This window comes from Leopardus geoffroyi, chromosome A3 (assembly GCF_018350155.1).
Source record: "Leopardus geoffroyi isolate Oge1 chromosome A3, O.geoffroyi_Oge1_pat1.0, whole genome shotgun sequence".
NCBI classification, from domain to species: domain Eukaryota; kingdom Metazoa; phylum Chordata; class Mammalia; order Carnivora; family Felidae; genus Leopardus; species Leopardus geoffroyi.
Window position 1 is genome coordinate 100,088,239 of NC_059336.1, and position 27,985 is coordinate 100,116,223.

Here is a 27,985-nt window from a genome sequence, read left to right on the forward strand (position 1 = left end):
GCTCTGTCTCTGTCTCTGTCTCTCTCTCAAAAATAAACATTAAAAATTTAAAAAAAAAGAAAAAAGAAACCAACTCTGATGGCACACTGATCTTGGGCATTTAGCTTCCAGAACAGTGACAAAATAAATTTCTCTAGTTCAAGCCACCTCATCTGTGGTATTCTGTGATGGCAGCCTGATCTAATACACTCAGTTTCCTCTTCTGAAAAACAGGGATTAAACTAGCATTTGCATCATGAGGCTATTGTAAGAATCCAATAGGAAATACACATGCCTGCTTATTCAGTTTTCCTATAACATCTTTAGCACCTAAATAGTGCCTGGCAGATAATGGATGTTCAATAAATACTTATTCAGTGAATAAATACATCCATCCATAAAGGAAGCTGTCATACTAAATACATATGCATATTTCTGAGTTTTTTCATTAACCTCTACTTCTGTGATCATTGATGACCAGTCACCAGGAAAGGACAGCAAGCATAAAGCGTTTAAGAAAAGTGCAAGGCTGGTCTCTCATTTTCAACTGGATCTGCCCATTAATGTCATATCTTCTGTGAGGTGGGAAAGGCCAGTCTGGATGATCCTTTGATGAGCTTCTGGGAGGAGGACGCATTGCTCAGGGAGCTGCAGTAGGCCTCTGAGCCCTGGTCTAGCCTTGTGGGCCTGAGGCCCTGGGGCAGAAGAGAGAGCCTTTCCTCCTGTGGAGCAGAAGGGCTGGAGACTGGGGACCACAGCACGGGAAGGCAATGTGGGGGAGGTTATGGGAGCCTCTGGGGTAACTTGGTCTGGGGTTAGAGGACACAGCAGGCCCACCTTCCTGGTGCTTGTGAGATGCAAATGATGAGAACAATAGGGCCTCTGTCCCCAGGCCATTTGTGGCAGAACCTCTGCTCAAGGGAGGCATTGCTGCTTCTGCTGGGCCATGGTGAGAGTTAGTTCTGGGGCAGCCCGAGGTGCACGGACCTGCCCACCCCTTGGGGCCCAGGAATCTTCCCAGGGAGAGGCATCCCAGCTGCACTGACTATCCCCTTATGCCCCTCTCTCTTTGCAGGACAAGCTCAGGGGGAGCAAGCCCCGGTGAGTACTCAGCTCCGCTCTTTCCTCTGCCTCCTCTCTGATCTCTACTTCGCTGCCCCTTTCCTGGGCACGGCCCTACCTGCCCAGTAAGACCATTCATGTACTTCTACCCCGCTGTGAGCGCTAGGGCTCCCCCACTACCAGCTTCCCTGGGGCACCAACTCATCCAGCTGTGTACCCACCGGGCACTGGCTCTGCCCCCGGACTGTTCTTCCTGCTGTCCTGATCCCAGGCCAGTGCCACACAACTCCAGGGGGCGCCATTCACATAGTCATGGATGTGAATGTCCTGGGAATTGTGCAGTGTCTGGCTGACACAAACTCAAGGGCCTCTTGGGCAGAGTTGACTAGAGTCTGATTGCAGGTTGGGGCCACCCCTTCCATCTCCCAGATGTGGAGGTAAGTGACAGTGGGCAAGAGGGGCCCCCTGCAAGCAGAATGGGGTCCCCTGCAAATACAGTCTCTTCTGAATGGCTCCGGACCCCTCCTGCCCATTGTAGTCCAGCACTACTAAGTCACCGGGGCCTAGCCTTTCCATCTGTCTTGCTCAGAATTTGGGGTGCATGGGGTAGGGGATTGTCATAGCTGGAACTTAGCTGGGAGGCCCCCTTATTTTCAAAACGCCTACCTCACTGGCCCTGCTGCAGTGTTGGAAAGGTTGGTCATGAATGGTTCCTTTGAGTTGAGTGAATCACTGAGGCCCTACTGTAAAAGTGCAGATGGTTTATTATATTGGGGACAGAGAGTAAGTCATTGTGGGGTGGGGGTGGGGGTGCTGGGAGATAAGGCCAGTCTCATCAGTCCCCTGTCCAGATTCCCCAGCTTGGAAAAAAGATGTCCCCAGCCCGTGTCCTCTGCCTGCCTCTGGGACCTGGAGACACACAGTAAGTATAGCTGCTGAGACTAGAGGGGAGGGAGGTGGGACGCTGCAGCTACCACTGGTCCTGTTCCTCTTCTAGCCCTTCCAGAAAGCCCAGGAGGAGGAGGAAGAGGAGGAAGATAAATATGAGCTGCCCCCCTGTGAGGCTCTACCCCTCAGTCTTGTCCCTGCCCACCTTCCTGGCACCGAGGAGGACTCTTTGTACTTGGGTAGGGGTTGGGAAGGTGAGGAAGGGAGTTGGGTGGTCAGGCAGGACAGAGGGTCCCCACAAGAAAAGAGGGTGCAGACCTTGCCTCTTCTCCCTTTGTATGTGCTGGGCCACGGAAGGGGGGGTTGGGGGTGAGGCCTCAGCTGGCAGTTGCTGAAGCCTCTGGGCTAGGCAGAGAGAGGATGGAGGAGAGGAGGAGGCAGGGGGGAGAAAGGCAGGAGGGAGAGTGGGAAGGGGAGAGCCTGGAGGGGCACTGTAACCAAGGCAACGGTGGGAAAGCAGGAGGCCCCACAGGGTCCCTGGGGCCTCCTCTGAGATCCCGCGCACTTCTCGAGCCAGGGTAGGGATGCCAGGAGAGCTGGGGCTGCCGCTGGCATCCCACCCCCAGGGCTCCTTGACTCGGTGGGGGTAGGAAAACTGGCTGCCTCCAGTTGCCATGGAGATGGGGCTGTGGGGAAGCCAGTGAGGGGGAGGGGGAGGAGGAAATAAAGGCTAGGTAGGGGGTGGGAGGAAAACAGGAACCTGTGTGGGAGGAACCCACGCACCCACAATGCTTGGGGCCTTTTCCAGATCACCCTGGCCCCCCGGGCCCATGCAAATCACCGCCACCGCTACCGCGACCCCAGCCCCAGCCCACAACGGTGAATAACACCCCCTCAAGTGCCTCCTTCCCCGCCCCCCCCCCCACCTCACCCCAGGCTACCATTTCCCAGTGAGTAAATCTAAGAGGCAACTCATCTGCAAGATTCCCCCACATCTGCATTCTAGAAGTCCCTGAAAAATTAGATGTGTCGGAAGCAGAGCCCTGTTACCAGCGGCTGCTCCCTTCCCCTCCCCCTTCCCGGTCATTCCCCCCACCCCCACCAGTCAGCGTCCAGGGACTCACCCTTCCGGTGGAGCTGGGAGGGCTGGAAGGCCAGGCTGCCCCTCCCTGGACCCTGGAGCCTGAGGACACCTCCCTGCCTAGAGAGTGAAGAAATCCCTCACTTGGCTGCCATCACGGCCAGCTGGAAAGGCCCACTGGGCTTGAGAAAAGCTTATGGGCTTGGAAGTTACCACTTTCTTCATATATTTTATTGGAATAAAAAGAAAAAGAAACAGGGAGAGATTCACAACAAAGAGCACAAAGCAGAGGCAAAGAGTTACCTCTGTACATTAGTTCTTGTACTGCAGTGGTTTTAAGGCCGCGCAGATATACTTAACCCCACTGCATCCCACCCCACCATGTTGCCCTTCCCATGCCCCAGTTCCTCTCCCTTCTCCCACCCCTAACCCTGCTCTCCCTCCCGCCCCATTGTGCCCACAGCTGAAGGCAATACTGAACCTGCAGGAGGCTAGGAAGCAGGGACAGCCCTTTGGGAAGCAAGGTAATGAGGACTTCCTATCTCTTTTAGAGGCCCACTCACTTCCTACCCTGAGATGGGGCATCCTGGCCCCCTCAGGGCAGACTAGGGTTCGGGTTACTTGGGCTCATGCTTTGCCTGGTCACTGCACTCCTCCAGCTGTTCCTCATTTTTACCTGAGGAAAAATTCCCCATCCCCGCTAAGGCTGGCAGTTCAGGAGGACCCTAAGGTCTGGAGACCAGAAATGCTTTGGCTGAGATCACAAAAAAGCAGAGTCCCCGACTTCCAGGTCCTGTTCTGCACCTGCTGTGCTTTCTGGGTCCGGCAAGGGACACTCCAGGATGAAGAGATCTGAGGGCAGCTTCCCCTGCCTGGGGGACCCTCACTATTGAAACACATCTGAGTGTCATGTCCCTGTCGAAGTGGCTCTTTGGCCACCGGTCTCTGATCCCATCCATGTCATTATTGCTACCACTGTCCAGAGACTTTGCCTGTGATAAGTGCCCTGAGGCCTGTGAACCCAGAACCCTGGGATATCAGGACAGTGAGGGACCTCAGTCAGCACATTTTTGTCTGAAGATGGCCCAAGAAGAGCAGTCTCCTGCCTAAGGTCAAACAGCTAACTTGAGGCACGTTCACGTTTACTGTGCTCAGTGGTTGGTAAACCTTCGTGACCTTGAGGGTGGTTTTGACTTGGGGAACAGCCCGAAGTCATTTGGAGCAAGTCTGGCAAATCATTTGGGAGGTCAAGCCAGGCAACACCACCGGGGGGTGTGAAGTAGGACGATCGGAGCTTAGGGTGGCTTTCTCCTGGAGCTTCAAAGCTGACTCTGAGAATCCCTTCAGATGAGTTCCAAAGATACTCCATCCTTCCAGCCTAAGTTTCACTGAATTCTTTTCTCCCTGTGCTCATGACTGGTGGTTTCTCCTTTACCTCCAGAGTTGGCTACACCGGCCAGAATGGTGAGTGACCTCTCTCTCAGTCCCCACTCATCCTCTAGGGTTCTGGCTAGGAAGTTGGCAAAGTTGGGGTAGGGGGCCTTGGGAGGGCCAGGAAATAGCCCTAAAACCAAGGGAAAAGGTCCAGAGCAGAGTCGCTCCTGTTTGCCACAGGCCCCTGACAAGGTGTAAGCCAACTGTCGTATGCCGTCCAAGGCTACTGGGGAAGCCTGGCCTCTGGGCTCCTCCTGGATACCCACATTCTATGAGAGCTGGGGCCTATAGGCACCTCTGAAGGGGGAAGGTGCTCATGAGTGCCCCCTCCCAGGCAAAGGAGCAACTTTAATCATTCTAGCTAGCTCTCAGAAAGAGGTCCAGCTTGTGTGTGTGTGTGTGGGGGGGGGATGTCCATAGCCCCCCCCACCCCAAGTGATGGCTTCACCCTCCCTCCCATTTGCTGGTCAAACTCTTAGGTGCCAAGCCCTCCAAAGAAATCTGATGAGAACATCTACCTGGAATGTGAGCCCAGTCCAGGTGAACACCTCCCTCTACCCCAGATCCATCTTGCCTGAGGCCCTCAGCTGCCCACAACAGGACACATTCTGGCTCTGTCTTCTTCCCTTGTCTTCCCCACTACCCCACCAATACACATTTGCTTTTGGACACCCACATGGACACTCACGTTTCGGCCTTTGGTCCAGGTTGACCCCTACTGTGCATACTAGAGGGGGAACCTCCTTAAAGCAAGGGTTGCATGGGCTTCCCCACTGGTTGGAAGGACTCCCTGAGAGCCCAGGCTGCTGAGAGACAGCAGGCCTGCAGGCATCTGCACCCCTCCCTGGTCGGTGTGGATTTCCTTGCCTGGTACCCAGTCTCCAGCCCAGCCTGCTTTCACTGTTTCAGTCCTGGCTTTGACTCGAACTCTGAGCTCTCAAGTCCTGATGCCCCCAGACCCTCTTCCAAGGACATCAGTGGTGCCCAGGTGAGTGCCCACCAGGGATGTGTGTGTGTACATGACAGATGGCCAACTCAAGCTTCCCCAGCTCTGACTCTGGGATCTCTGGGTTCACTGGGTTCTTTCTCTTAAAGAAGATAAAATCCTGAGCTTTCTTCCCCAACTTGCTCCCCACAGGTCCACCGTAGCCCCCCAGGAAGCTTGGAATGTAAGAGGCTAGTAGCCAGGGGAGAAGTAACCTGGGGCGGGGGGAGCTCAGGGAGGGACTACAGGCCCAGGGGGTGGGCCTACAGGACCGAGACTTTCTGACCAGCCCTCCTGTGTCCCAGGGAGCAGCGAACGACACTTCTAAAGGTGAGTAGAGGCATCTTCAGCGTGAACGCCAGGCAGTCCTTCCAGGGCCCACCTTTCCAGCCTCTCATGCCCCACTTGGCTGTGGGAGTCCTCACAGCTCTGACTTCAGCTGGGAGCAGGCCTGAGGGGATCCCACTGTGCATTTGCCAGGGTCTGCACCAAAGCAGGAAGCTCCTAGCCCGTACCTCAAGATCATCCCTCATTTGGAGGTCACTCGTGGCCTAGCTGGTAGGTCCTACCAGAGCCCAAGACCTGGAGAGGAGGGATGAAGCACCGGGTGCTCTGCTTGGGGCTTCAGGCCTATGTGCACCGCCCTCTAACCTCGCCCACCTCTGCAGCGGGGCCCAAAGCCTTCTTTGCCTAATCCCCAACCAGCCTCAGCTTTACAATCTGCTTCTTCCAGCAGGAAGGAGATCCTCTCTTTCCTGCATAGCACCCACCCGGAGCACCTCAGCTGCTGAGGTGAGGAGGGGCAGGGAGAGGGCTCTGGAGGAGGCCTGCAGGGCCTCTTGGCGGCCGGTGGGGTGGGTGCGGCTCACCGTTGCAAGGATCACGTTTTGAACATGTGTGTGCAGCACCCTGCTGGGCACCACACACAGACACATCTCTGTTCTGCTTGTGCAGACTCAGTCTAGGGAACTGAGATGTGAACGTGACCGCAGGGCAGGGTTCTCTGTTCCCCAGCCCCTCTCCACTGTCGTGGCACATCTGTGAATGGCTGCTTGTGTGTGTATACAGGACAGCAGCCTTCTGGGTCAGCCTTGGTACTCAGGGAACTGTGACCGCCATGCTGTTGAGAGTGCCCTGCTCCAATTCCGAAAGGTGGGCAACTGCAGCCCCCCTGGGCTTTCTCAGAAACCCTTCTGCTCACCAGCTGTGGCTGGCTGAGCAGGTGGGGATGGGAGGGCAAGGGGGGTGCTGGCCATTTGCGGGCCAGGGCTGCAGGCAGACAGTTGGGAGACGAGGTTGATGGATGGGGTCTCCTCCACAGGATGGGGCCTACACTGTGCGCCCCAGCTCAGAGCCTCATGGCTCACAGCCCCTTACCCTGGCAGTGCTTCTCCATGGCCGGGTCTTCAACATTCCCATCCGGCGGCTGGATGGTGGGAGCCACTATGCCCTGGGCCGGGAGGGCAGGAACCACGAGGAGGTGGGTGCTGGAGGAGGATGGGGGCTACAAAGCAAGGAGGGCACAGCACAGTCACATGCTGGGTCCTGCCAGGAGCATCTGCCCAGAGGAAAACCCACACTTTGCATTTTTTTTCTGGATTGGGTGGAAATGAGAGTGGCCAGTGACTTGAATTCCTTCCTAGAGGTCTGCCTTCCTCTGGGGGAGGCACCCCTCTTGTAGGGCTCCATCTGCCCAAGGCCCGGTGGGAGGCAATGGGCCTGCCATGAACCCAGTTAGGAGGAGGGCAGGGCCCAGGTAGTCCAGGTTCCTGCCCATCCCAAGGACTTAACTTTGTGCCTGGCACTTGCGGAGGCTTACGTGCTGGAGGACCTGGGCAGAGGCATGGCCCCAAAGTTATTTCTACCCGGCCTGGGAAATACGAGCCTGGCTAACAACATGCCCGTGGGTGCAGTTGCAAGAAAGTTGTGCGGGGCCTGGAACTGGGCAGCAGAACGGCAGTGGCACTTCATGGGGCAAACAAGAGGGAAAGTATTTAGAAAAATGTCAACAAATCCCCTCCCCAGAGCCCCTCAGTTCCTTCAGGAAGTTTCTCCCAGCATGAGGCTCAGGGGACTCACTGATGCCCCTCGTTCCTGTCCAGCTGTTCTCCTCCGTGGCTGCCATGGTCTGGCACTACACACAGCACCCGCTGCCCCTTGTGGACAGACACAGCGGTAGCCGTCAGCTCACCTGCCTGCTCTTCCCCACCAAGCCCTGACGCCATGGCGGACTGTACACAGCCACCTCTGGCCCCATAGTTTGCTCCTTGCCGGGGCCATCCTGGGCTGTCTCCCTCTTGCCTCTCCCAAGTCTCCACCCCTCCAGACCCTCCCCACCCCCTTGCCCCAGTCTCTGCAGGCCTGGATGAGAGGCTTTGGGAAAGGTTGCCCAGAGGCAGCAAGAGCCCCTGAGACCCCACCCCATGTTCACCTGGAGCCTGGCACTGCCCTGCTGCATCTCCAAGGATTGGAAGCAGGCATCACGCAGCGTCCCCATTCCCAGCCCCCAGGCATGGCTGTGTCTGCACTGTTTACTAGCCTCCCAAGCTGCTTTGGTTGAAAGCCTCCCCGGGGAAGCTGAGCCTCAGGGAAACAGCCCGGGGTACTGCTTGGACACAAAGAGAATCCTTTCACATTCTTTCGGGGACTTAACACAGGGCTGGCATCTTTGCTTACACTGTACATGGTCCGCTTTCAATAAATATTTGTTGAGTGAATTCTTGAATCTGCTGAGTGAAGCAGAGGCAGCCTCTGTGAGGCCTCCATGAGGTTTCAAGGTTCTTAAGTGTCCCAGGGCACAGACTGGGCCTGGGAGTGATGGAGCCGTGGTGGCCAGGCCAGGGCAAGAAGGGCCAGCCCCGTTTCTGCCCCTGATTGGGTCTTTTGCCCTTAGCCGGTCAGTGGAGGCCAGCCCGGGGTGGCTGATTTTTGTTTTATTTTGTTTGTGGAGGTCAGAGTGGAGAAGGGGTAGGAAACGCTTGGCGCTGTCTCTGCCGCCCCATTAAATGATGAGCACGGACTTAGTTAAGTACTTGTCCACCACTATTTGCCGTATCGTGTTCCCCCAGGGAGGAATGAGTCTGACTTTGCTCACTCGGTGTTGTCTAGAGTAGGGGAAACAGGAGTACCCCAGGAAGCAAATGGGTAATTGACACGCCAGTGTTAAGATCAAAAGCTACGGAAAGCCCAAGGGTGGAGTTCAGAGAAGGCAAGAGGCCGAGTGCAAAGCCGCCTGCGTGCCGGGCGGGAAGGTCGGCCGCCGCTCAGGAACCCTGGAGGGTCCGAGAATGACGCGCGGCCGGCAGGCGGGCGGAGCGGCGGCAGCGCTGGGGTGGGGGCGCCGCCGGGCCCTGGCGCAGCGTCCGGAACACCCCGTGCCGGAAGCGCCATGTGACCGTGACTGCGCAGAAGCCGTGAGCGCCGCGAAACAAAGGGCGTCTCTAAGGCCGCCTGGCGCTCAGGCTGGCACGGAGAGCCGGACCTCCTACCCCCCGGCCGGGCCACCGGACTCTGGCGGGCAGGGAGGCCCCGGATCGCGCCCAGGCCCTGGCGGGAGCGCGGGGACATGGCAGAGGAGTGCCCCGGGGCACCGTGAGATGCAAGTGCGATATCGGGGCCAAGGTCGTGGGGCGTTGGCGGTTTTCTCCGTCACTGCCGTCACTGCCGGCTCTGACAGATTACCCGCTCCTTAATGTCTGTAACAGAGGCGGCGATAATTGTCCCTACGCAATTATCCTAGGGGGAGGAGGCTTAGGTAAGGCGCTCTCTGGAAAGCGGGGAGGACAGTGCAGGCGTCCCCTGGTGGGGAGGGCCATAGCGCCTCTCTCCCAGACGAACACACACGGGAATTCGGGTCAGTGACTGCCACTTTCAAGTCCCAGCAGGGATGTAGTTTCTGGCCAGGCCACCTGGAAGAGGAGCAGCATGTGGCAGGTGTCACAGGGCCTGGTGAGGGTGGGCACAGCTGTGTGATGTGGGGAGGGGATTAGCAGCTGGAGACGCCTGCAGAAGCAGGGGGACAGGAGGTCCAAGGACGGCTTCCCTGGCTTTGTTAGTCAGCCCTGGCTCCCTCTGGGCCTTCCCCTACCTGACCAGGTGGGAACTCAGGGGCTGGAGAGAGTGGAGAGCCCAACTTCCAGGTGGGCCTCAAGGTACAATCAGATTCTGACATCTCCCACCAGATTCTCAGCTTTGACTTTTCTTGAGGAGCTCTCTCCCCTAGGGCCGGCTTTTTCTAGCCCTGAATTCACCTAACCCCAAAGCCAGCTGGCCCGTGGGGGTAGCAGAGACCACAGCACAGAGCTCTTGAGTTGGTGACCTGACAGAGACTCTGCTTGGTTCCAGTTGGAAAACTAACTTTCAGGAACTAGCCTCACCCCTTCCCTCCCTGGGGAAAAAGAGAGGCGGTTCAGTCCAGGCAGTGGAAACAGCCTGTGATGAGGGCCATTGAGGGCCAAAAAAGAGCTTGGTCTAGAGAGTGACTCAGTTTAGCTAGTACCTCCTCACCCTGCACATCACACGTGGATGTCCCCTATTCCAGGAAGCCTTCCCAGATCCCCAAACCTGGGCTCAGGCACTTAGGACACCTTCCAGCAATTGCCTTTTCACTCCCAGGAAAGAACCAAACTACTACTGCCCATTATTGTGTATTCAGGACCTGGAATACAACAGATGCCAAAATCTGTTGAGAGTCCCTGAATAGGTCTAGTCTACCCTAAATTCCTCTAAAGCTGTTTGTTAATATTCCTTAATCAGATCTTCCTTGGTGAGAGAAAAGTTCAACCTAGTTCTGTCCAGTGATAAAAGAGAATGGTGTGTGGGGAGAGTGGTGGTCCAGGGGAGCCTGAGAAGCCTCCATAATGAATGTGGGCAAAGGGAAGCCATCGAGGTTCAGAGCAAGGGTGGGTGCAGGAGGGGTAGTATTTCAGGAGGGTCTCTCTAGCTGTGAAGTGCTGAGTGGTTTGGAGAGGCAGCACAGGGGTAGGGAGAATAATCAGGGCCTGCAGATATTTCTGTGATTTAGGTGAGAGATGACATCCTTTGATTTTTTGCCATGCCAGTGTCCGTCCATATGCCATCCCATTTCTTCTCACCTGACAGGCCAGACTCTAGAAATTTCCAGGCAGAGTCACTAACTGGGGGACCAAGTCTGGGAGAAATACCATTTCGTATCCATTTGGTGAAGAAGCCCATGTATTACCACGAGTGGTTTGCCTGTCTCCATCTGCCATGAAGGGCCTGTAGGACAGGGGACAAAGGAAGTATGCAACCAGGAAATGCATGAAAGTCATGGCTACCCACCCTGGCAAGACCACACCTGCTGGGGCTGGGAGTGTGCTCTCTGCCACCATTCAGCAAGCTTTCAGCTTTGGTTTCTAAAGCAGCAACCTGACCTTGGGCAAAAAACATGGGCTCTATAGTCTAAAGGACCCAAGTTTGAACATGGCTCAGTTACTCACGGCCTGTGTGACCTTAACTTCTGTCTCTTTTACTTTTAAAATGAGGCTAGGGGTGCCCGTGGTTCAGTTGGTTCAGTGTGTCTGACTCTTGACTTTGCCTCAGGTCATCTCACCGTTGGTGAGCCCTGCATCGGGCTCTGCTCTGACAGCCTGGCATCTCGTAGCGGGCTTGGGATTCTCTCTCCCTCTCTCTCTGCTGCTCCAGTGAGTATGCATGCTCTCTGTCTCTCTCAAAATAAATAAACTTAAAAAAAAAAACTTTAAAATGAAGCTAATAATATCTACTTCTTAGGGTTACTGTGAGAATGAGAAATAATGTATGTAATATATACTTAGCCTAATGCAGAGCCTGACATATAGTGGAGCCAAATGATTGGTACCTAATAATAATCCTGTGAATAGGCCAAGCCTGGTTCTGGTCCCACTTACATGATCCCTTTTCTTTTTTTTCTTTTTCTTTTTAATTTTTTTTAATGTTTTTATTTTATTTTTGAGAGAGAGAGACAGACAGAGAGACAGAGTGCAAGCAGCGGAGGGGCACATACAGAATCTAAAACAGTCTCCAGGCTCTGAGCCATCAGCACAGGGCCTGACGCTAGCTCGCATCCTTGAACCACAAGATCATGACCTGAGCCAAAGTATGACAGCAACCCAGGCGCCCCAGCATGATCCCTTTTCATGGGTTCTTTCTTGCTTGCTTGCTTTCTTGCTTTCTTTCCTTATCAGAGGTTTTTTTTTTGTTTTGTTTTTTAATGTTTATTTTTGAGAGAGAGAGAAACAAAGCATGAATGGGGGAGGAGCAGAGAGAGAGGGAGACACAGAATCCGAAGCAGGCTCCAGGCTCTGAGCTGTCAGCACAGAGCCTGACACAGGGCTTGAACTCATGAACCGTGAGATCATGACCTGAGCCAAAGTCAGACGCTTAACTGACTGAGCCACCCAGGCACTCTAACAGGCTCTTTCAGACTTGGGCTTCCCCAACACACACACACACACACACACACACACACACACACACACACACATGCAACCTTCAGATATTGTAGGTACTATGATTATTGTTTTGTCTGCCCACCTGGCTTTCCCATCCCCCCTCCTCCTGGTAATGCCATCTACTTCCCTCACCATAGGACCAGGCATGTGACCTAGGTCTGGCTAGGACCAAAGCAGGCCCAATCAAAGCCATCTCTGAGATAGATATATTGATGTTGAGAGAGAGAGAAGCCCTTTTTCTAAGCCTGAGTTTGGGCTGCAAATGGCTGGCGTCCCCACCACATGAACAGAACCTATCTGCAAATGTCAGGCAAAGACAAAGAGCAAGTATCTTGGAGACACTGGGTTCTGCCCCAAGGTCACAGCTTTTGCTATTGTGCCCCTCCCAGCTATGTGAGCTAGAAACCCTTTTTGGTTTAAGCTGGTGGGAGTATGGCTTCTGATATTTGTAAAGAAGACTCCTGCCTGCCACAGGCACTTGTGTCCTTGAAGTTTGGGGGCATCAGAGGTTTTTCTGAGCAGTTAGTTGTAAAACCAGAGTTTAGACTTGTCCGACAGGCTCTAGATCTACCATAAATTATGTCACACATCCCACACATCAATCACAAGTATTTACAGAGTGCATATTATATGGCAGGCAACAAACTAGCATCTCGTTCTCCCTCCACAGCTACTAAAGGACTTCTTCTCCCCACTTTCACTCCCAATCTCTAAGCATCCTTGAGTTAAGAGGACATAAAAAACAGCTCTCTCCACCAGTCTGGGAGAACACATTCACCATCTTTCCAGAATCAATACTCCCAGAATCCTTCTCATGTGCCAAAGATGTGAGAGGAACCAGCTAGCTACCTACCTATTTACCTACCTACCTACCTACTGTGGTCTGCTCAGCATGGAGTTAAGTCCTATTCCTGGTCCAGAGTCCTGTGACAGAGTTTCTGCCTGCACCCTACTCTGAGCGACAGGTTTCTGCTTCCTTTACCGCTGCAGTGACCATTTATAGGGATACTGAGGTCATTTTAAAAGTGTTTTTTTTTTTTTTAAATCTAGATTGACCCCAGATGTCTCCTTTGTTTAGTTTTGTTGTCTTGTTGAAGAGACAGAGGGATGTTGGGAACAGAAGGACTTCAGGACAGTGGTTTCCAAATCTGGTCCTCAGAACACCCATGGACCATGATGATGACATCACCAGTTGGTGACAAAAAAGGAGAAAAACGCAATTCCCAGAATGAGCTCTTCCTGAAGCAAAATTATTCCATTTAAAGGACCATCTTTTAAAGGGAAATCAAGTTCTTCCTCCTTTTTTGGTATTAAATTATACTTTCTTTTAGGTCACTTGATTTTGCTAGGCCCCATCTTTAAAATGGAATAGGAGAAAGGAACGCCTGGGTGGCTCAGTCAGCTAAGCCTCCGGCTTCGGCCCAGGTCATGATCTCATGGTTTGTGAGTTCAAGCCCTGCATCAGTCTCTCTGCTGTCAGCACAGAGCCCATTTGGATCCTTTGTCCCCCCCCCCCCCCGCCCCTTCCCCAGCCACGCGTACACGCTCTCCTATCTCTCTCAAAAAAATTAAACAATTAATGAAGTAAAATGGAATAGGAAAGGCAGGGAAAAATAAAATAAAATGCAATAGGAGGGGCAGGGTGCTTGGCTTAAGTAACCTCCAAGGGCCTTTCCAACCTCGATATCTTCAGGGCCTGGGGCTAATTGCATGCTGCCTGGGACTCTGTGTCTTTCACAGCCTGGCCTACCTCCTTCTATGCTCTCTACTTCTCTACCCCCCCAATCCCCTCCAGTCCTCCCTGCTCAGCCTCACAAGGTTTGCCCTCTCAGCTGAGATCTCTTATGCGCTCCTTGCGGAGAAGCACCCCCTCCACAAAGCGTTTTGGATTAAATGAAAACCCAGGAGATATAGCTTATAAAAGGCAAATGTAGGTTTGGAATAGTCTAATGTTTGTCCTGAGATAATGAGTGGATCAGCCCAGTCTCCATTAAAGCCTGGAAGTTCGGGCAGAGGGTCTGAGACCAGGAGCGAAAACCCAAGAACAAACACCGAGGCAGGGGCTGCATGGAGGGGAGAGCATTGAAAGAGAAAGTTCTAGCAGAAGAATGCTGTCATGGACTCCTACAGCACCTGAGCTGGGGAACCATCTTATCCATCTTGTCCTGTCTCCTCACGCTGCAGATGAGGAAATTAAGGCCCAGGAAGGGGACAGGAGTCTGTGATTGGTTGGGGGTGAGGGTGTGTACATTTTTTCTCTAGCAGCACAAGTCTGGGTAAGGCCTGGACATGGGGACCAGCTGAGGAAGACTTGGAAACTGAGTCCAGGAGAAGCTGGAGGCACTAGGTTAGGGCTGACCCAGGCCTCCCATGAACCCTTGTGTCCCTGCCCCCCCCCCCCCCCCCACCGTCTGCCTTCTCTGCTTTAGCCCTCCAGGGTCTCCTTTCCTTTGCCCATTGCCCTCAACTCAGCTCTCAGGACATCACAGATACCAGGCCCGATGCGCTTGGAGCAGGAGGACACTGGCAAGAGAGAGTGCTGGCAGTAGAGTGAGGAGGACTGATAGGTGCCTTCCAGAATCCCCAGAAACTCTACATGCCCCTTTGAGAAGCTCCAGGCAGAAGGGAGCTGGTATGGCACTTACACTGAGAACATGCACTGTTGTGCCCCAGGAGGAGTCAGGGACACAGGAGCTGCGGGGCAGTTCTCACGGATTCTATAAATCCCACACACTGGGGAGAATAACAGAAGGGGAATCCCTCTGTGAACCACCTGTCACATTCAACCCTGAGGTGAATCATTAATAAATCAAGGGTGAGATGAAAGGCTACAATGAAAGTCTCCATGATACACATCTGGCCCACATCTGTAGCACCTGCTGCTATTGGTAGAGGGTCATTTTTAGTGGTAAAGTGGTGATATCAGGGGCCACCTGGGTGGCTCAGTCAGTTGAGCATCTGACTTCGGCTCAGGTCATGATCTCTTGGTTCGTGAGTTCGAGCCCTGCATCGGGCTCTGTGCTGACAGCTTGGAGCCTGGAGCCTGCTTTGGATTCTGTGTCTCCCTCTCTCTCTGCTCCTCCCCTGCTCACGCTCTGTCTCTCTCTCAAAAATAAAGATTAAAAAAAATTTTTTTAAGTGGCGATATCAGGGGCCAGAGAGGAACCAGCTCCAGAGTCCCCACATTTACCTGGGAGATACCACCAACTTTAGGAAGGCTTCCAGCAAGGAGACCTTGGGCAGGCTGGGTGACCTCCCAGGGCCCTCAGCTGTGCCTGTCCTTGATCACACAGGCCATATGCTGCCCGGGAAGCTGGGAATTGGGGCAGCTGGCTGACCTGGAAATGGAGAGTCTGCGGAGCCCCAGGCTTGCCAGCTCCCCCTTGCCACCCTCTCCCCAAGAGCAAGAAGCGAGGCTAGGAGGCTCCTGGGAGCCTCCTGCCTAATTCCCAGGGCCTGGCAGCCAGCTCTGCAGCTGATGCAAGGCCAGAGGTGGGTGAGCTCAGCCTGCCTCCAGGACATGGAGTTTCTTGTACCCCTCCGCACTCTAGAAAACATACCCATTCACTCCCTTCTGCCTTGGCCTACTAGGTCTGTAGTTCCATTCCTTCTGGAAGCAGAGCAGGGTCACCTGAAGATCTGGGAGCAGTTGCTGCATGGAGCTGGGGTAGCGCTGAGCATTTCTGAGTCAGTCCAGCTCCCCTGCAAGGGCAGCCTGTGAACAGAGCTGGGCCCTAGAGCCCCGCTCCCAGGGGACCTGTTCAAAGAGGGCCTGGGCACCTCTTGGCCCTCAGGTTCTGTCAAACACTGGCCCAATTGCCCTCCTCGGGGAGGTCAGACCCTCTTATCCTGTTAGAGGGTAGACTTACCCCCACCAGCCCTCACCCTCACTTTCGATGCCCAGGCTGAAGGTAGGAATGCCAAGGCCACCCTCCTGAGTCATCATCAGCTCAAGACGAAGATTCATTCAGCATCAGTTTACTAAGAGCTCAGTGATATAACAGGACGTGTAATAACAACACGGATAATGTGTGCCACATTTTACAAAGTGCTTTCATGATTAATTAGCGCTCCAAGGGATGGTGCCATGATGCAGGGAAGCCCCAGATGAAGCAGCTAAGGCCCAGAGAGTTCTCCTGGCAGAACCAGGAGTCACGTCCACAGGGTCTTCCCGTGTCCTCACGCTGCCTTCATTCTGACCCCCAGGCACACCTCTGAGCAACAGGCAGCCTTCCGCAAGCAGACTGGGTCACTGGGACCCCGCCGAGGCGGACGAACTTTTCTCAGGGGTGCCGGGGATCTGGTGGAGGAGGCTGGGAGGACAAGTTGTGGATTTGGGGGCGGGGTACGCCGGGAGCCATGCCTGTCTGAGAAGGCTTGGAGACATTCTGGGAGCACAGAGATGGGAGGAGGGTGCTCGGAGCATTCACGTGGCAGCCCCTGTGTGTCAGCTGCTCCCACAGACCAAGGCTCACGGGCCACACCAACCTCAGGCTGCCACCAGCTGGGTTGGGGTCGCTGCCTGGGGGTTGAAGCAGGCTTCAGGACCGGCCCCTGCATTCTGGCTCAGGACCCGTGAGAGTGGCCACTGCTGGCCTCCCTGTCCATGCCAGGGTCAAACGAGGCCTTCCTTGTCATCTGCCTCCATGCTATTTGGGCCTGACCTTTGCCCTCAGCCGTGCCTCAGCCATACGCGCATCCTCATGACCCTTGCCCACCTTAGTAGCACTGCTTGTCGCTGACGAAACTTGTGAGGCTGCTGAGCTCAGGCCCCCCGGGCTTGCAGGCCAGTGAGCACACGGTGCCCTGCGCCAGAGGAGACGGCCTGTGCCGACTGCGCCCCCCCAACCCCGACTCCACCAGGCTCCCAGGCCTGGTGGAAAGCTCTGTGCCAGAGCTGGAGGCAGAGAGAGGCAGGTGTGCCCTTCTCATTGGAAGGACGCAGACATGAGACACCCGGGTCCAGCCGCCACACCAGGCCCGGCCTGCAGGGCACTCCAAGCCCTTCGGTCTGCTCTCATCTCCCTTCACCGGCCCCTCATGCTCAGAAAAAGGGTATCTGAGGGAGGAAACCCAATGCAAAGCCAGCTCCTGGCTCTGTCCCAACCTCGAACCAATTCCTAGAACCACTTTTCAGTTGGAATTCTATTTACTGTTAGATATTATAATCACAGGTCATTCAATTAAAAAGCCATAAAAGAGTATTTAGTACAGAGAAAGATGGTGTCCCTCCCGTACCTTTTGCTCAGCTGCTCTGTTCTCCTCCCCAGAGAAAAGCAGTGTTACTGGTTTCTTGTGTATCTTTCCAGAGATAAGCTAGATTAACCATGGGATTTTTATTATCAGAGCTTGCATAGCAAGGTCACATCTTGCTCAACTTTTCTGCCTGAGATGAGGAAGGATAAACTCCCCTGCTTCGAACATTCCCTGAGAATGGACAGGAAGTGACCAGAGATTAACCTCCCCGACAGGCCCACGGTCCGGGTTCTCTCCCCTTCACTACCCCCACCTGTTACTTTGCCAGATGCCCAAGGCGAGAGTGAAGGACAGATGGCACTGGCCTCGTTTCTTAGGGAAGCTGAGGAGCCAAGATGTTAAGGAGCCTTGAGGTCTCACGCTTCAGGCTGGAGCACCCTGGTTTTCCCATGACATTCACTTCACCTTCTAAATGACCCTGAGTTCTTAAATATCTTTTTACCCCAGCCAGACTACGGACATTTGAAGGGCAGGGTCAGGGACCCTTCTGCCACCCTCTCTGAGCTGGACTCTGAGCTGGGCCCTGTGGGGCACCCCAGCAGTGGTAAACAACGTTGGCTGGATCAAATGAGAGAAGCAGGGGACATGCTCTCCTTCCAGGGGCATCCCGCGACCCTGAAGTTTGCTACCTGGACGCACGCCCATCCCTGACCACCAAACTCCCTGAGCCACAGGCCTGTGCCTTATTAGTTCTTTTCTTGCGTAGTTGGCTCAGTTAATGGCCCTGCTCAGAAGGCCAAGGCCGTGGGTTGGCTCCTCAGGGGTGGAATCATCCTGTGGCGAAACATTCTGTTCCTTGCCCGTGAACTATATAGAGTGTTGCAAATTACAACTGGATGACAAAAAGAGATTGTCCCTCCATGAAATGCAAAGTATACAGTTGTCTAGCTGAAGGGGGTGACCTCCTTTGTGATCCCCACCTCCTCCCCACCCCCCCACCCTCACTATGATCCCTGGGGTTACTCTGGGGTGAGCCCTGGTGCATCCTCCTGTTCTGTCTTATATGTAAAGTCTCACTTCAGTAAAGCAGGTCTCTCTGAAGGTTGTAATGTGCCCAGAATGATTAGGCTCTGAGAAAACAGAGTAATAAGAAGGGACAGTGGCTTCAAAAAGTATGAGCTGTACCTGTTTAGTGATGCGGGAACAAGAGGGAGACTTTATCGATTTCAGGGAACAGAAAGCATCGGCGGTGGCTGTTGTGTGAATTGAGGCTCAGTTTTACGGTGGGGTGGGGGGCCCTGGGGAGGGAGGACCGGCAGGGAGGCCCGTGACCATGACCAGAGGGGGTGCTGACTTGAGAGGATCGAAGGCCGTGCTGCTGGAGGGGCAAGAATAGATGACGGTCGAGGGCTACAATCAGAGGGGATACCTGTGTATGGAGAAGGGTGAGAGAATGGCAAATCTAAGGTGCGGCAGGTCAGGGGTCACAGAAAAGGAAGCTGGGGCTCCACCAGATGCCAGAACATCTATGTACATACACAAGAACGCATCTCTTCCAACAACTGACTCCTCTTCCTTCTTCCTCATTCTGCTTAGGGTGTCACCATGTTGATGGACCAGGACACCCGGTCTGGGCCCAGGACCTCCCCTGACTCTCACAAGGCTCCCCGGAGACCAAATCTCTATTGTGGGATCTCAGGCCCCATCTGTGTTCCTGGAATTCCAAATGTGGCCTCCTTCTGAGCCCTGCCCCCCACCCTCACCCCCACCCTGCCCCCACCATTGCCTTGTTCCCGCTAGATTTCCATCACAGGTGGCTGTGTGAGGTCAGGATAAACCTAATTTGGAGTGCAAGATGACTGTTGCATTCACTTGGATGGAATTCATTTGTTGAACAATTGGCCATTGAAAATGGTGGTGGCCTTTCTTTAATATAGCCATAATACCACTCCTCCAGAGAAACCGTTGACAAAGTAGTCATACATCACCCACGTGTAGGCTGAACCCAGTCTGTCAATAACACTAGCAGCAGCAACACCTCACCTGGCCTCTGGGCCTCCACTCTTCCTTGGTTCCCTTCTTTTTCACTGGCCCCTCCTTCACCATATATCTTTTTGGTTCTTCTTCATCTTCCTGGTGCCTAACATTGGAGCGCCCCAGGACTCAGTCATTCTTTTTTATCTATCCTTGCTCAAACTAGATGACCTCATCCCTGAAAAGAGGTCCATCTCTCTAGGCTGACTGCAACTATGTTTTTGCTTTTAAATGTTTACTCATGTAGAGAGAGAGAGAGAGGGAGAGGAAGAGAGAGCACAAGAGGAGGACAGGCAGAGAGAGAGGGAGAGAGAGAGAGAATCCCAAGCAGGCTCTGCCCTATCAGCGCAGAGCCTGATGCAGGGCTCAAACCCATGAACTGTGAGATCATGACCTGAGCTGAAACCAAGAGTTGGACGCTTAAACGACTGAGCCCCCCCAGGTGCCCCTGACAGCAACTATGTTTATATCTCCAGCCCTGGCCTGTCCCCTGAACTCTAGGCTTGAATACTCAACTGTCTACTCAATGCCTTGACCTGGACATCTAATAGACATGGCCAACACACTATCCAAAATCAAACCCTATTATTGTGCCCCTAAACCTGCTCCTTCCACAGTCTTCTTGTAGTGGAAACTCTGGCAGATGATCTTCCTTTTTGTAATGCAAGTTGTAACGCAACTTAAGCTTTGATTGCCAAGGTATCACTTCCAAGAGGCATCTACTTCTCCTAGCAAGCGACAGGACTGGACAAAGAACTGGGCCGCTCCCTGGACTGAGGCTCCTTTATTTCAGAGATTTTGGTTGATTTTGATAACTGATCATTTTGGGCCACTTGCCTTTTCTCTTCCCGTGCTTTAAATTCCCACTTCTGGGGCGCCTGGGTGGCTCAGTCGGTTAAGCGTCCGACTTCACCCGGGTCACGATCTCGCGGTCCGTGAGTTCGAGCCCCGCATCAGGCTCTGGGCTGATGGCTCAGAGCCTGGAGCCTGCTTCCAATTCTGTGTCTCCCTCTTTCCCTGCCCTTCCCCCGTTCATGTTCTGTCTCTCTCTGTCTCAAAAGTAAATAAACGTTAAAAAAATTAAAAAAAAATAAAATAAATAAAATAAATTCCCACTTTTGTGTTTTAAAGTCACCAGGACAGGGGTGCCTGGGTGGCTCAGTCGGTTAAGCATCCGACTTCAGCTCAGGTCACGATCTCAGGGTCTGTGGGTTCGAGCCCTGCATCGGGCTCTGGGCTGATGATGGCTCAGAGCCTGGAGCCTGCTTCTGATTCTGTGTCTCCCTCTCTCTCTGACCCTCCCCCGTTTATGCTCTGTCTCTATCTGTCTCAAAAATAAATAAACGTTATGGGGCACCTGGGTGGCGCAGTCGGTTAAGCGTCCGACTTCAGCCAGGTCACGATCTCGCGGTCCCTGAGTTCGAGCCCCGTGTCAGGCTCTGGGCTTATGGCTCAGAGCCTGGAGCCTGTTTCCGATTCTGTGTCTCCCTCTCTCTCTGCCCCTTCCCCGTTCATGCTCTGTCTCTCTCTGTCCCAAAAATAAATAAACGTTGAAAAAAAAAATTAAAAAAAAAAAAATAAATAAACGTTAAAAAAAAAAAAATAAAGTCACCAAGACAGAGGGAGTCCATGAAACCCTAGGCCTCCTCCACCCTTGACCCCAGGCCTGCATGTACATTCTCTCACTCTCTCTCTCTCTCTCTCTCTCTCTCTCTCCCCCTGTGACCTCACTGTGTGGCCCCAAGTATGCTATGTAACTTCCAGGTCCTGTAAGTAATAAACCTTTATTTATTTTTTTAAATTTCTTGATGATTATTGCTGAAGAGTGTCTTGCAAAAATTGTAAGAACTACAAGGGCCGGTCCCACCACAGCATTGGTTATTGAGAGGCTGAAATAGGCACACAGCACTTCCCTAGCTCAGTAAATAGCTATGTGGCACCTTCATTCTTCTGATGCTCAGATCAAAATTGGTTCCAGAACTCTTCCTTGACGTGTTTCTTCGTGGTCAATATATCAGCAATGTATCTTCATGGTCAGTATATCAGCATATCCCATTGGCTCCGCCTTCAAAATATATCCACCATCGCCCCTCTTGCCAGTATTCTTAGGCTTTGACCATGGCCTACCAGGCAATCATCATCTGGTCTGCCTCCACGTCCCTGGCTTCATCTCCTGCCGCTCCCCCTACTTGGCTCCTGCCACACAGGCCTTCTGGCTACTCCTCAGACCCGCAGCCCACTCCTGCCCGGAGGCCTTGGCACTGCTGTCCTCTTGGCTTGGAATTCACTCCCCGGGCACCGGCAGGGCTGGCTCTCTCATTCCTTTCGGTCTCTGTTTAAATGTTACCTCCTCAGTGAGACCTCCCTGAACCACCCTATTTAAGATTGCAAATTTTCCCACATTCCAGTCTCTAGACTCCTCTTTACTCTCTTCATAGCACTTAACCACCACATGGGATATCATATATGTGTTTGTGTGTGCACATATCAACATTGAAGATATTACATCTTTCTGGGGCACCTGGATGGCTCAGTCGGTTGAGCATCTGACTCCTGGTTTCAACTCAGGTCATGATCTCACAGTTGGGGAGTTCAAGCCCCTCATTGGGCTCTGCGCTGACAGAGCCTGCTTGGGATTCTCTTTCTCCCTCTCTCTCTGCCCCTCCCGCCACTCTCTCACTCTCTCAAAATAAATAAACTTAAGAAAAAGCATTTAAGAAAAGATATTACATCTTTCTTGGTTGTTTACTATCTGCCTCTCCCCTGTAGAGACTCCGCGAGGGTGGAGAATTTGTCTGAATTGTGTACAGCTAGACTCCAGCATCCAGAACCATTCCTGGCACATAGTTCCACAGTTATTAAAGTTGTTAAATGAATCATCAGGCTTAGAGAGGCTAAATTCGTTCCCCAAGGCCACACCACTAGCATATGTAGAAACTCAGAGGGTTAACGAACTTGCCCAGGGTCAGAGAGTGAGGTGCAAAGTTGATATTCAAGTCCAGGTCTGAATTAACTATCGTGCTTTCTACCTCTCCGCCCTCCCAAGGCCAACTACCTGGATTCACCCAACTGCCGCCTTCCTGAACAGCAGCCTTTCTCTGGCTGCAATTCATGCTTTAGAAAGCATAATAGTTTATGTACTTTGTTTAATTATAGTGTACTACATGGTTGCCCTAGAAAAAAGGAAAATATTTTTTAAAAAATTAGAAAGAAAAAAGATTGCCAATTGCCCAGAATCCAGAGACCACCATGGTTACTACATTGCTGTTTAATTCCAGTCTTTTCTATGACAATCGTGCATAACAGAGATCATCATTATAATCCTGGCCACAAATCCTTGGTTCTAATTCCAACAAAAAAGAAGCAAAAGCATATAATGGGCATAGAAAGACAAGCAGGCTTTGGATAGAGGACATATGGACACCTAGTTTCCCCAGGTAGGGTCGGACAAGCAGGAATGGACACGAGGGATCTGAGGGAGGGGATGGCAGGAACGATGGGGATGGCTGTCTCAATAGGAGCACTGAGGAAAGTGAGAGACATGGCCAAGCGGGAGGAAGGTGTGGAGAGCTGAGAACCGCAGCTCAGGCTGCGGAATTTGGACCCAACGAAAGAAGCCTCCAACAATTCCTGAGTGTGGGGTGGAGATACTAGAAGGAGGGAGACATTGTGAGATAAAATGTGTTCTCATCAGAGATAATTCAGACAGAAGCAGTTGAACTAAATGTCAAGGTCACAAGAAGGGGAGGAGTCAGAAATCACTCCCAAGGTGAGTGGCGGAATGACCGGGTGAAGAGCGGTGGCTTTATCAAGACTCAGAAAGCAGGGAAGGGGCCTAAGGGACTCAGTTCTGGTTGTTGAGAATTGGCAGGGAGCAGTTCTACAAGCTACAACGTCTTAAGGGGGTTGTAAGCACAGGTGTTTCCCTGAGAAGAGGAGACTGGTGAGGGAAACTAAGGCTGGAGAAGTAGGCACCAGGACATTCTCTAGCCCAGGCTCTCTGAAGGCACTGCCTGCCAGACCGAACCTGCACTCACTTGCCTGGTCTGCAGGGCCCAGCACACCCCGGCCCAGTGGCATCCTCCCGCCTTCCTTCTCCTGCCCCCAGGAGGGCCTTCCACTGCCGCTGGACCAGCACCTTCTCCAGCACTCAGCTTGCTTCCAGGTGCTGGGTCGCAGTCCTCCCGCATTGGCTCCTGTGTCTTGCTCCCCAAACACACCCTCAGCTCCCCGGCCTTTTTGCTATGTATGCCTGGAGCCATAGCAGCAGGCACCCAGCAGAAGCTCCACAAATGCCCCTTGACTTGACTTCTCTTTCTCTTCTCTCTCCATCCAATCCCTGGCTCTCTCAGCTTCACTCCCCACCGATGGACAGTGGTCAGTGTTGACTCTAAGAGCTGCAGGTAACCTTGGGGTATTTGTGTCCACCATCGCTGACCGCAGCTGACTTAGCCCTGTAAGGCTGCTTTCTAGTACAGACTCGTAGAACAACTACTCGGGCCAACTTTAACATGCCAATGATCCCCCGCGAGGTTCGGGTTCAGATGCAGATTCTGGTTCAGTGGCCTGGGGTGAGCCCGAGATCCTGCTGTTGTTTCTAACAACTTCCAGCAGATACTGCTGGGCGACACCTGGAGTCCTAGGGACCTGGGTGACTTCTGGTAGTCACTTTAATCCCTCTGGCCCCAGTGTTCTCATCTGCTGAATAGGGCTCTGACCACTTCACTGGGTTACCCAGTGGTCAAATGAGTTAGTGCTTGTGAAAATAAAATAGAAACCAAAGTCACCGAACAAATGTCAGATGTCACCATCTATCTCCAGTGTTGCTGTCGGGATGAATGTGATAAAATACACAAAAGGCCTTAGCAGGTGTGCAATAGATATTAGTAGCTCCCCTCCAGATGCTGCAGGGTTGCAGATAGAGATGCTTTCTCAAAGTCAAGACAAATAAGGAGTCACTCTGGGCTGGAGTGAGGCAGGGGGGTGGAGAAGAGGAAACGTGTTAAGGATACGCAGTTCCATGACACCTGGCCACGGCACAGCTAAGAAAGCACAGGCCTGGGCCTCTCCAAGAGTCCCTACTCACTGCCCCCTCCACCCCCCGCAAAGCAAAACTCTGTCCCTAGAATCCAGTCACAGTGCCCATGCTCTGTCCTACGAGCCCAAACCAGCTCAGTTCCCAGGTCTGCTCTGGCTCTTGACTTTAATTCTTATACTTGCCCTGCTTGTCTGACCCCTCTTAGCCTGGGAAATCTGGCGCTGACCTTGACCACATCTCTTCATCTTACCCCATTGCCCATGACTCCTGTTACAGCTTCTGCTGTTAGTGACAGATTGCCATACTGATGCCAACCTGTTCCAGGCGGGGTCCCATTCTGCCTGATCTGTATGATAGGTTGGACACCCACGGCAATCTCACAGCCATTTACAATGGGATGAGTGTGAAAGCCATTACCAGCAGTGGGTGACTATGCGTGGTGACTAATGGGTTACCTGTGCCAAAGGAGTGGTAGGAGTTGAAAATAATTCTAGGTTTCAGGTCCAGGAGGTGGAATGATGAGCTCAACTAGGAGCGTTGAGCTTGGGGGCCAGCCCGGGTGAGGCAGCAAAGCGGACCTTTCTCTCCGGAAGTTGGAAGTGTGGGACTGGAGATACCAGAGAGGTCAGGCGGAAGTGGGGGCTTAGAGACACCCATACAGATGTAATTGTTGGATCTGTGTAGAGATAAAAGAGACTGAGGATCAGATGTTGGGGAACATTGCTGTCCACCCATAGAGCCAAAATTAATTCTCAGGACAGGGTCATGCTGACCAGGTCTCTCAAACAGACTGTGTTCTCTCTCAGGCCCCAAATGGCTCCCCTCCAGGTCCTTTCATGGAGGTGGGTATTGGGCAGCTGGCAGGAAGGCAGTCAGGCTCCAATGTCACTTTTACAACAGGTCTCAAATTTAGACTTTTGATGTTTTTTCCAAATAGGATTATAGATACAGTCCACAGAGTAGCCCTGCAAGAAATGAAAGAAAGACACTGATGAATCAGATTTAAATGTGTGGCTTAGTGACTGGCCTTGCTGCCTGTAACACACAATGGATTCATATTTCTTTAAAATCCTGTGAAAAGTACAATTATACCTTATTGTACCTTTTATGTTAAAGCATTAATTACAGGTGAGCATTTACATTTTTTTAAATGTTTTTATTAATTTATTTTTGAGACAGAGACAGAGCACGAGCAGGGGAGGGACAGAGAGGGAGGGAGACACAGAATCCGAAGCAGGCTCCAGGCCCTGAGCTGTCAGCACAGAGCCCAACGCGGGGCTCAAACTCATGAACCATGAGATCATGACCTGGGCCGAAGTCGGACACTCAACCGACTGAGCCACCCAGGTTCACCAGCCATACAGGTGAACATTTAAAGTATACCACATGTTCTAATCCTAACCTGGTACTCTTCATCGTTTCAGAAAGCAGCCCCCCAAATCGGAAGTGGGCAGGACTGTCTGCTTCTGCTTCGAACCCAGACAGCCCAGAAGTCCAGCTCCTGTGGTCTTCAGGGATTTCACCGTCCAGCCTGAGTTACCAGCTCATGTCCGCAGCTACTTGGGAAGTCATCTGTCCCAGAGTCTGGATTCACCTGGACTCGAATTATTATCATTTTTTTAATTTTAGAAAGAGAGAGCACAGGCAAACAGGGAGGGTAAAGAGAGAGAGAGAGAGAGAGAGAGAGAGAGACTCTTAAGCAGGATCCATGCTCAGTGTGGAACCCACGACCCTGGGATCATGACCTGAGCTGAAATTAAGACTGGGATGCTCAACTGACTGAGCCACCCAGGCGCCCCTCAAAATATTTTTTTAATTTCACTTCCCACCTCAAGCTTAAATTAACCTTTACAAAAAAATTTTCTATTACTCAAAAAAGCTTCATTTTTATTTATCTTATTTTATTTTTTAATTTACATCCAAGTTAGTTAGCATATAGTGAAAAAAGCTTCGTTTTTAAATTTAGTTTTCTGACTCTGCTTGTATTCTGTCCTTCAAAACTTTCAAAGATTTTCTGCTCCTCAGTGAGGAAGCACACTCAGTCCCCTCACGGACACAGCAGGCATGGAACCACCAAAGGCCCTGCTAACATATTTGTTCATTTGAGACAACCTCATAGGAAGGTGAGGTCTCACAGCACCAACTCCTCGATGCCGGCCTGGGCACACCCACACGCACATTTTGGTGCTTTCCTAACCTTCTTGGTATAAAGGTCAACAATTCTACTATCAGGGACAGCCTGGTTTCCTTAGAGGCTGTATTGTAGACCCACCTGAGATGGTATTTCAGACACTGGACCATTCTAAATGCCTCCAGACACTGTCCCCAGAAAATTAAAAAAAAAAAAAAAATTTTAGTTGTGGTAAGATACATGTAACATAAAATTTACCATCTTAGCCACTTTTAGGTATAGGGTTGAGTAATGTTTTTTTGTTTTTTTTGTTTTAAATTTTTTTTAACATTTATTTATTTTTGAAACAGAGACAGACAGAGCCTGAACGGGGGGGGGGGGGGGGGGGGCCGTCAGAGAGAGGGAGACACAGAATCTGAAACAGGCTCCAGGCTCCGAGCTGTCAGCACAGAGCCCGACGCGGGGCTTGAACTCACGGACCGTGAGATCATGACCTGAGCCGAAGTTGGCCGCTTAACCGACTGAGCCACCCAGGCGCCCCAGGGTTGAGTAATGTTAAGCATGTTCACGTTGTTGTGCAACCAAATTCTAGAATTGTTTTCATCTTACAAAACTGAAATTCTGCATCTGTGAAATAACAACGCCCCCTTCCCCCCACCCCAGCCCCAGGTGGGGCTGCATACATTGCATGCATCTATCTCCCTTATTATGTTTATCCATTTATCTATTAATGGACACTTGGGATGCTTCCACCTTTTGGCTATCGTAAATAATGCTGCTATGAACATGGGGGTAGAAATACCTCTTCAAGACCCTGCTTTCAATTCTTTGGGATGTATAGCCAGAGATGGAATTGCCAGATCATATAATAATTCTAGTTTTAATATTTTGAGGGACCACGACACTGCTTTCCACAGTGGCTGCACCGTTTCACATTCTCACCAATAATGTATGAGTCTCCTATTTCCCCAAAGCCTCACCAACACTTATTCTCTGTTTGTTTGTTTGTTTTTATAGTTGCCACCCTAATGGGTATGAATTGATATCTCCTTGTGATTTTGATTCACATTTCCCTAATGATTAGTGATATTGCGTTATTGAACATCTTTTCGTGTGCTTATAGGCCATTTGTATATCTTCTTTGGAGAAATGTCTACTCAAGTCCTCCACCTATTTTTTTTTTAAGTTTATTTATTTTTGAGAGAAAGAGAAAGCAAGCGCAGGGGTGGGGGCGGGGGGGGGGTGCGGATACAGAGGATCCGAAGCGGGCTCTGTGCTGACAGCAAAGAGGCCAATGTGGGGCTTGAACCCACAAACAGCAAGATCATGATCTGGACCGAAGTCAGACACTTACCCGACTGAGCCACCCAGGTGCCCCTTTACCCATTTTTTAATGGAGTCATTTGTTTTCTATTTTGTTGTCCAGTGTAGTTCTTTATATACTGGATCTTAATCCCTTATCTGATGTAAGATTTGCCCATATTTTTTCCCATTTCATAGTTTGCCTTTTCACACTGTGGTGTCTTCTGATGCACAGAAGTTTTTCATTTTGAGGGAGTCTAATTTATATATTTTTACTTCTGTTGTTTATACATTCAGTGTCACATGTAAGAAACTGTTACCAAATCTAATGTCATGAAGCTTTTCCCCTGTGTTTACTTTTAAGAGTTTTATAATAATCTTTAAAAGAAAAATTTTTTAATGT

General features: G+C 51.9%; 1 protein-coding gene and 2 long non-coding RNA genes across 3 annotated transcripts; 2 read left to right on the forward strand and 1 right to left on the reverse strand.

The window, feature by feature from the left end:
* Positions 1-1,059: 1,059 nt before the first annotated feature.
* On the forward strand, positions 1,060-8,146 carry SH2D6 (SH2 domain containing 6). The gene is made up of 16 exons (XM_045446698.1): positions 1,060-1,080; positions 1,444-1,478; positions 1,893-1,963; positions 2,039-2,183; positions 2,738-2,808; positions 3,474-3,534; positions 4,452-4,474; positions 4,924-4,984; positions 5,354-5,432; positions 5,583-5,613; positions 5,735-5,759; positions 5,910-5,987; positions 6,163-6,221; positions 6,498-6,581; positions 6,751-6,909; positions 7,532-8,146. Exons 7-16 carry the CDS (start codon positions 4,472-4,474, stop codon positions 7,646-7,648), a joined length of 696 nt encoding a protein of 231 aa, XP_045302654.1. The 5' UTR covers positions 1,060-1,080; positions 1,444-1,478; positions 1,893-1,963; positions 2,039-2,183; positions 2,738-2,808; positions 3,474-3,534; positions 4,452-4,471; the 3' UTR covers positions 7,649-8,146.
* A 622-nt stretch (positions 8,147-8,768) lies between these two features.
* On the forward strand, positions 8,769-13,216 carry LOC123581047. Its single transcript, XR_006703570.1, has 2 exons — positions 8,769-9,183; positions 12,932-13,216. It is a non-coding gene; the product is annotated as an uncharacterized LOC123581047 (long non-coding RNA).
* A 9,131-nt stretch (positions 13,217-22,347) lies between these two features.
* Positions 22,348-25,110, reverse strand: LOC123579727. Its single transcript, XR_006702920.1, has 2 exons — positions 24,923-25,110; positions 22,348-24,825 (listed from the first exon to the last, which is right to left on the reverse strand). It is a non-coding gene; the product is annotated as an uncharacterized LOC123579727 (long non-coding RNA).
* Positions 25,111-27,985: the final 2,875 nt, after the last annotated feature.

Bases quoted from the DNA above. Each gene is read 5' to 3' on its own strand.
- SH2D6 (XM_045446698.1), top strand. The intron at 5,433-5,582 runs GTGAGTGCCCAC...TGCTCCCCACAG, and splicing joins AGGACATCAGTGGTGCCCAG to GTCCACCGTAGCCCCCCAGG. The intron at 6,910-7,531 runs GTGGGTGCTGGA...GTTCCTGTCCAG, and splicing joins AGGGCAGGAACCACGAGGAG to CTGTTCTCCTCCGTGGCTGC.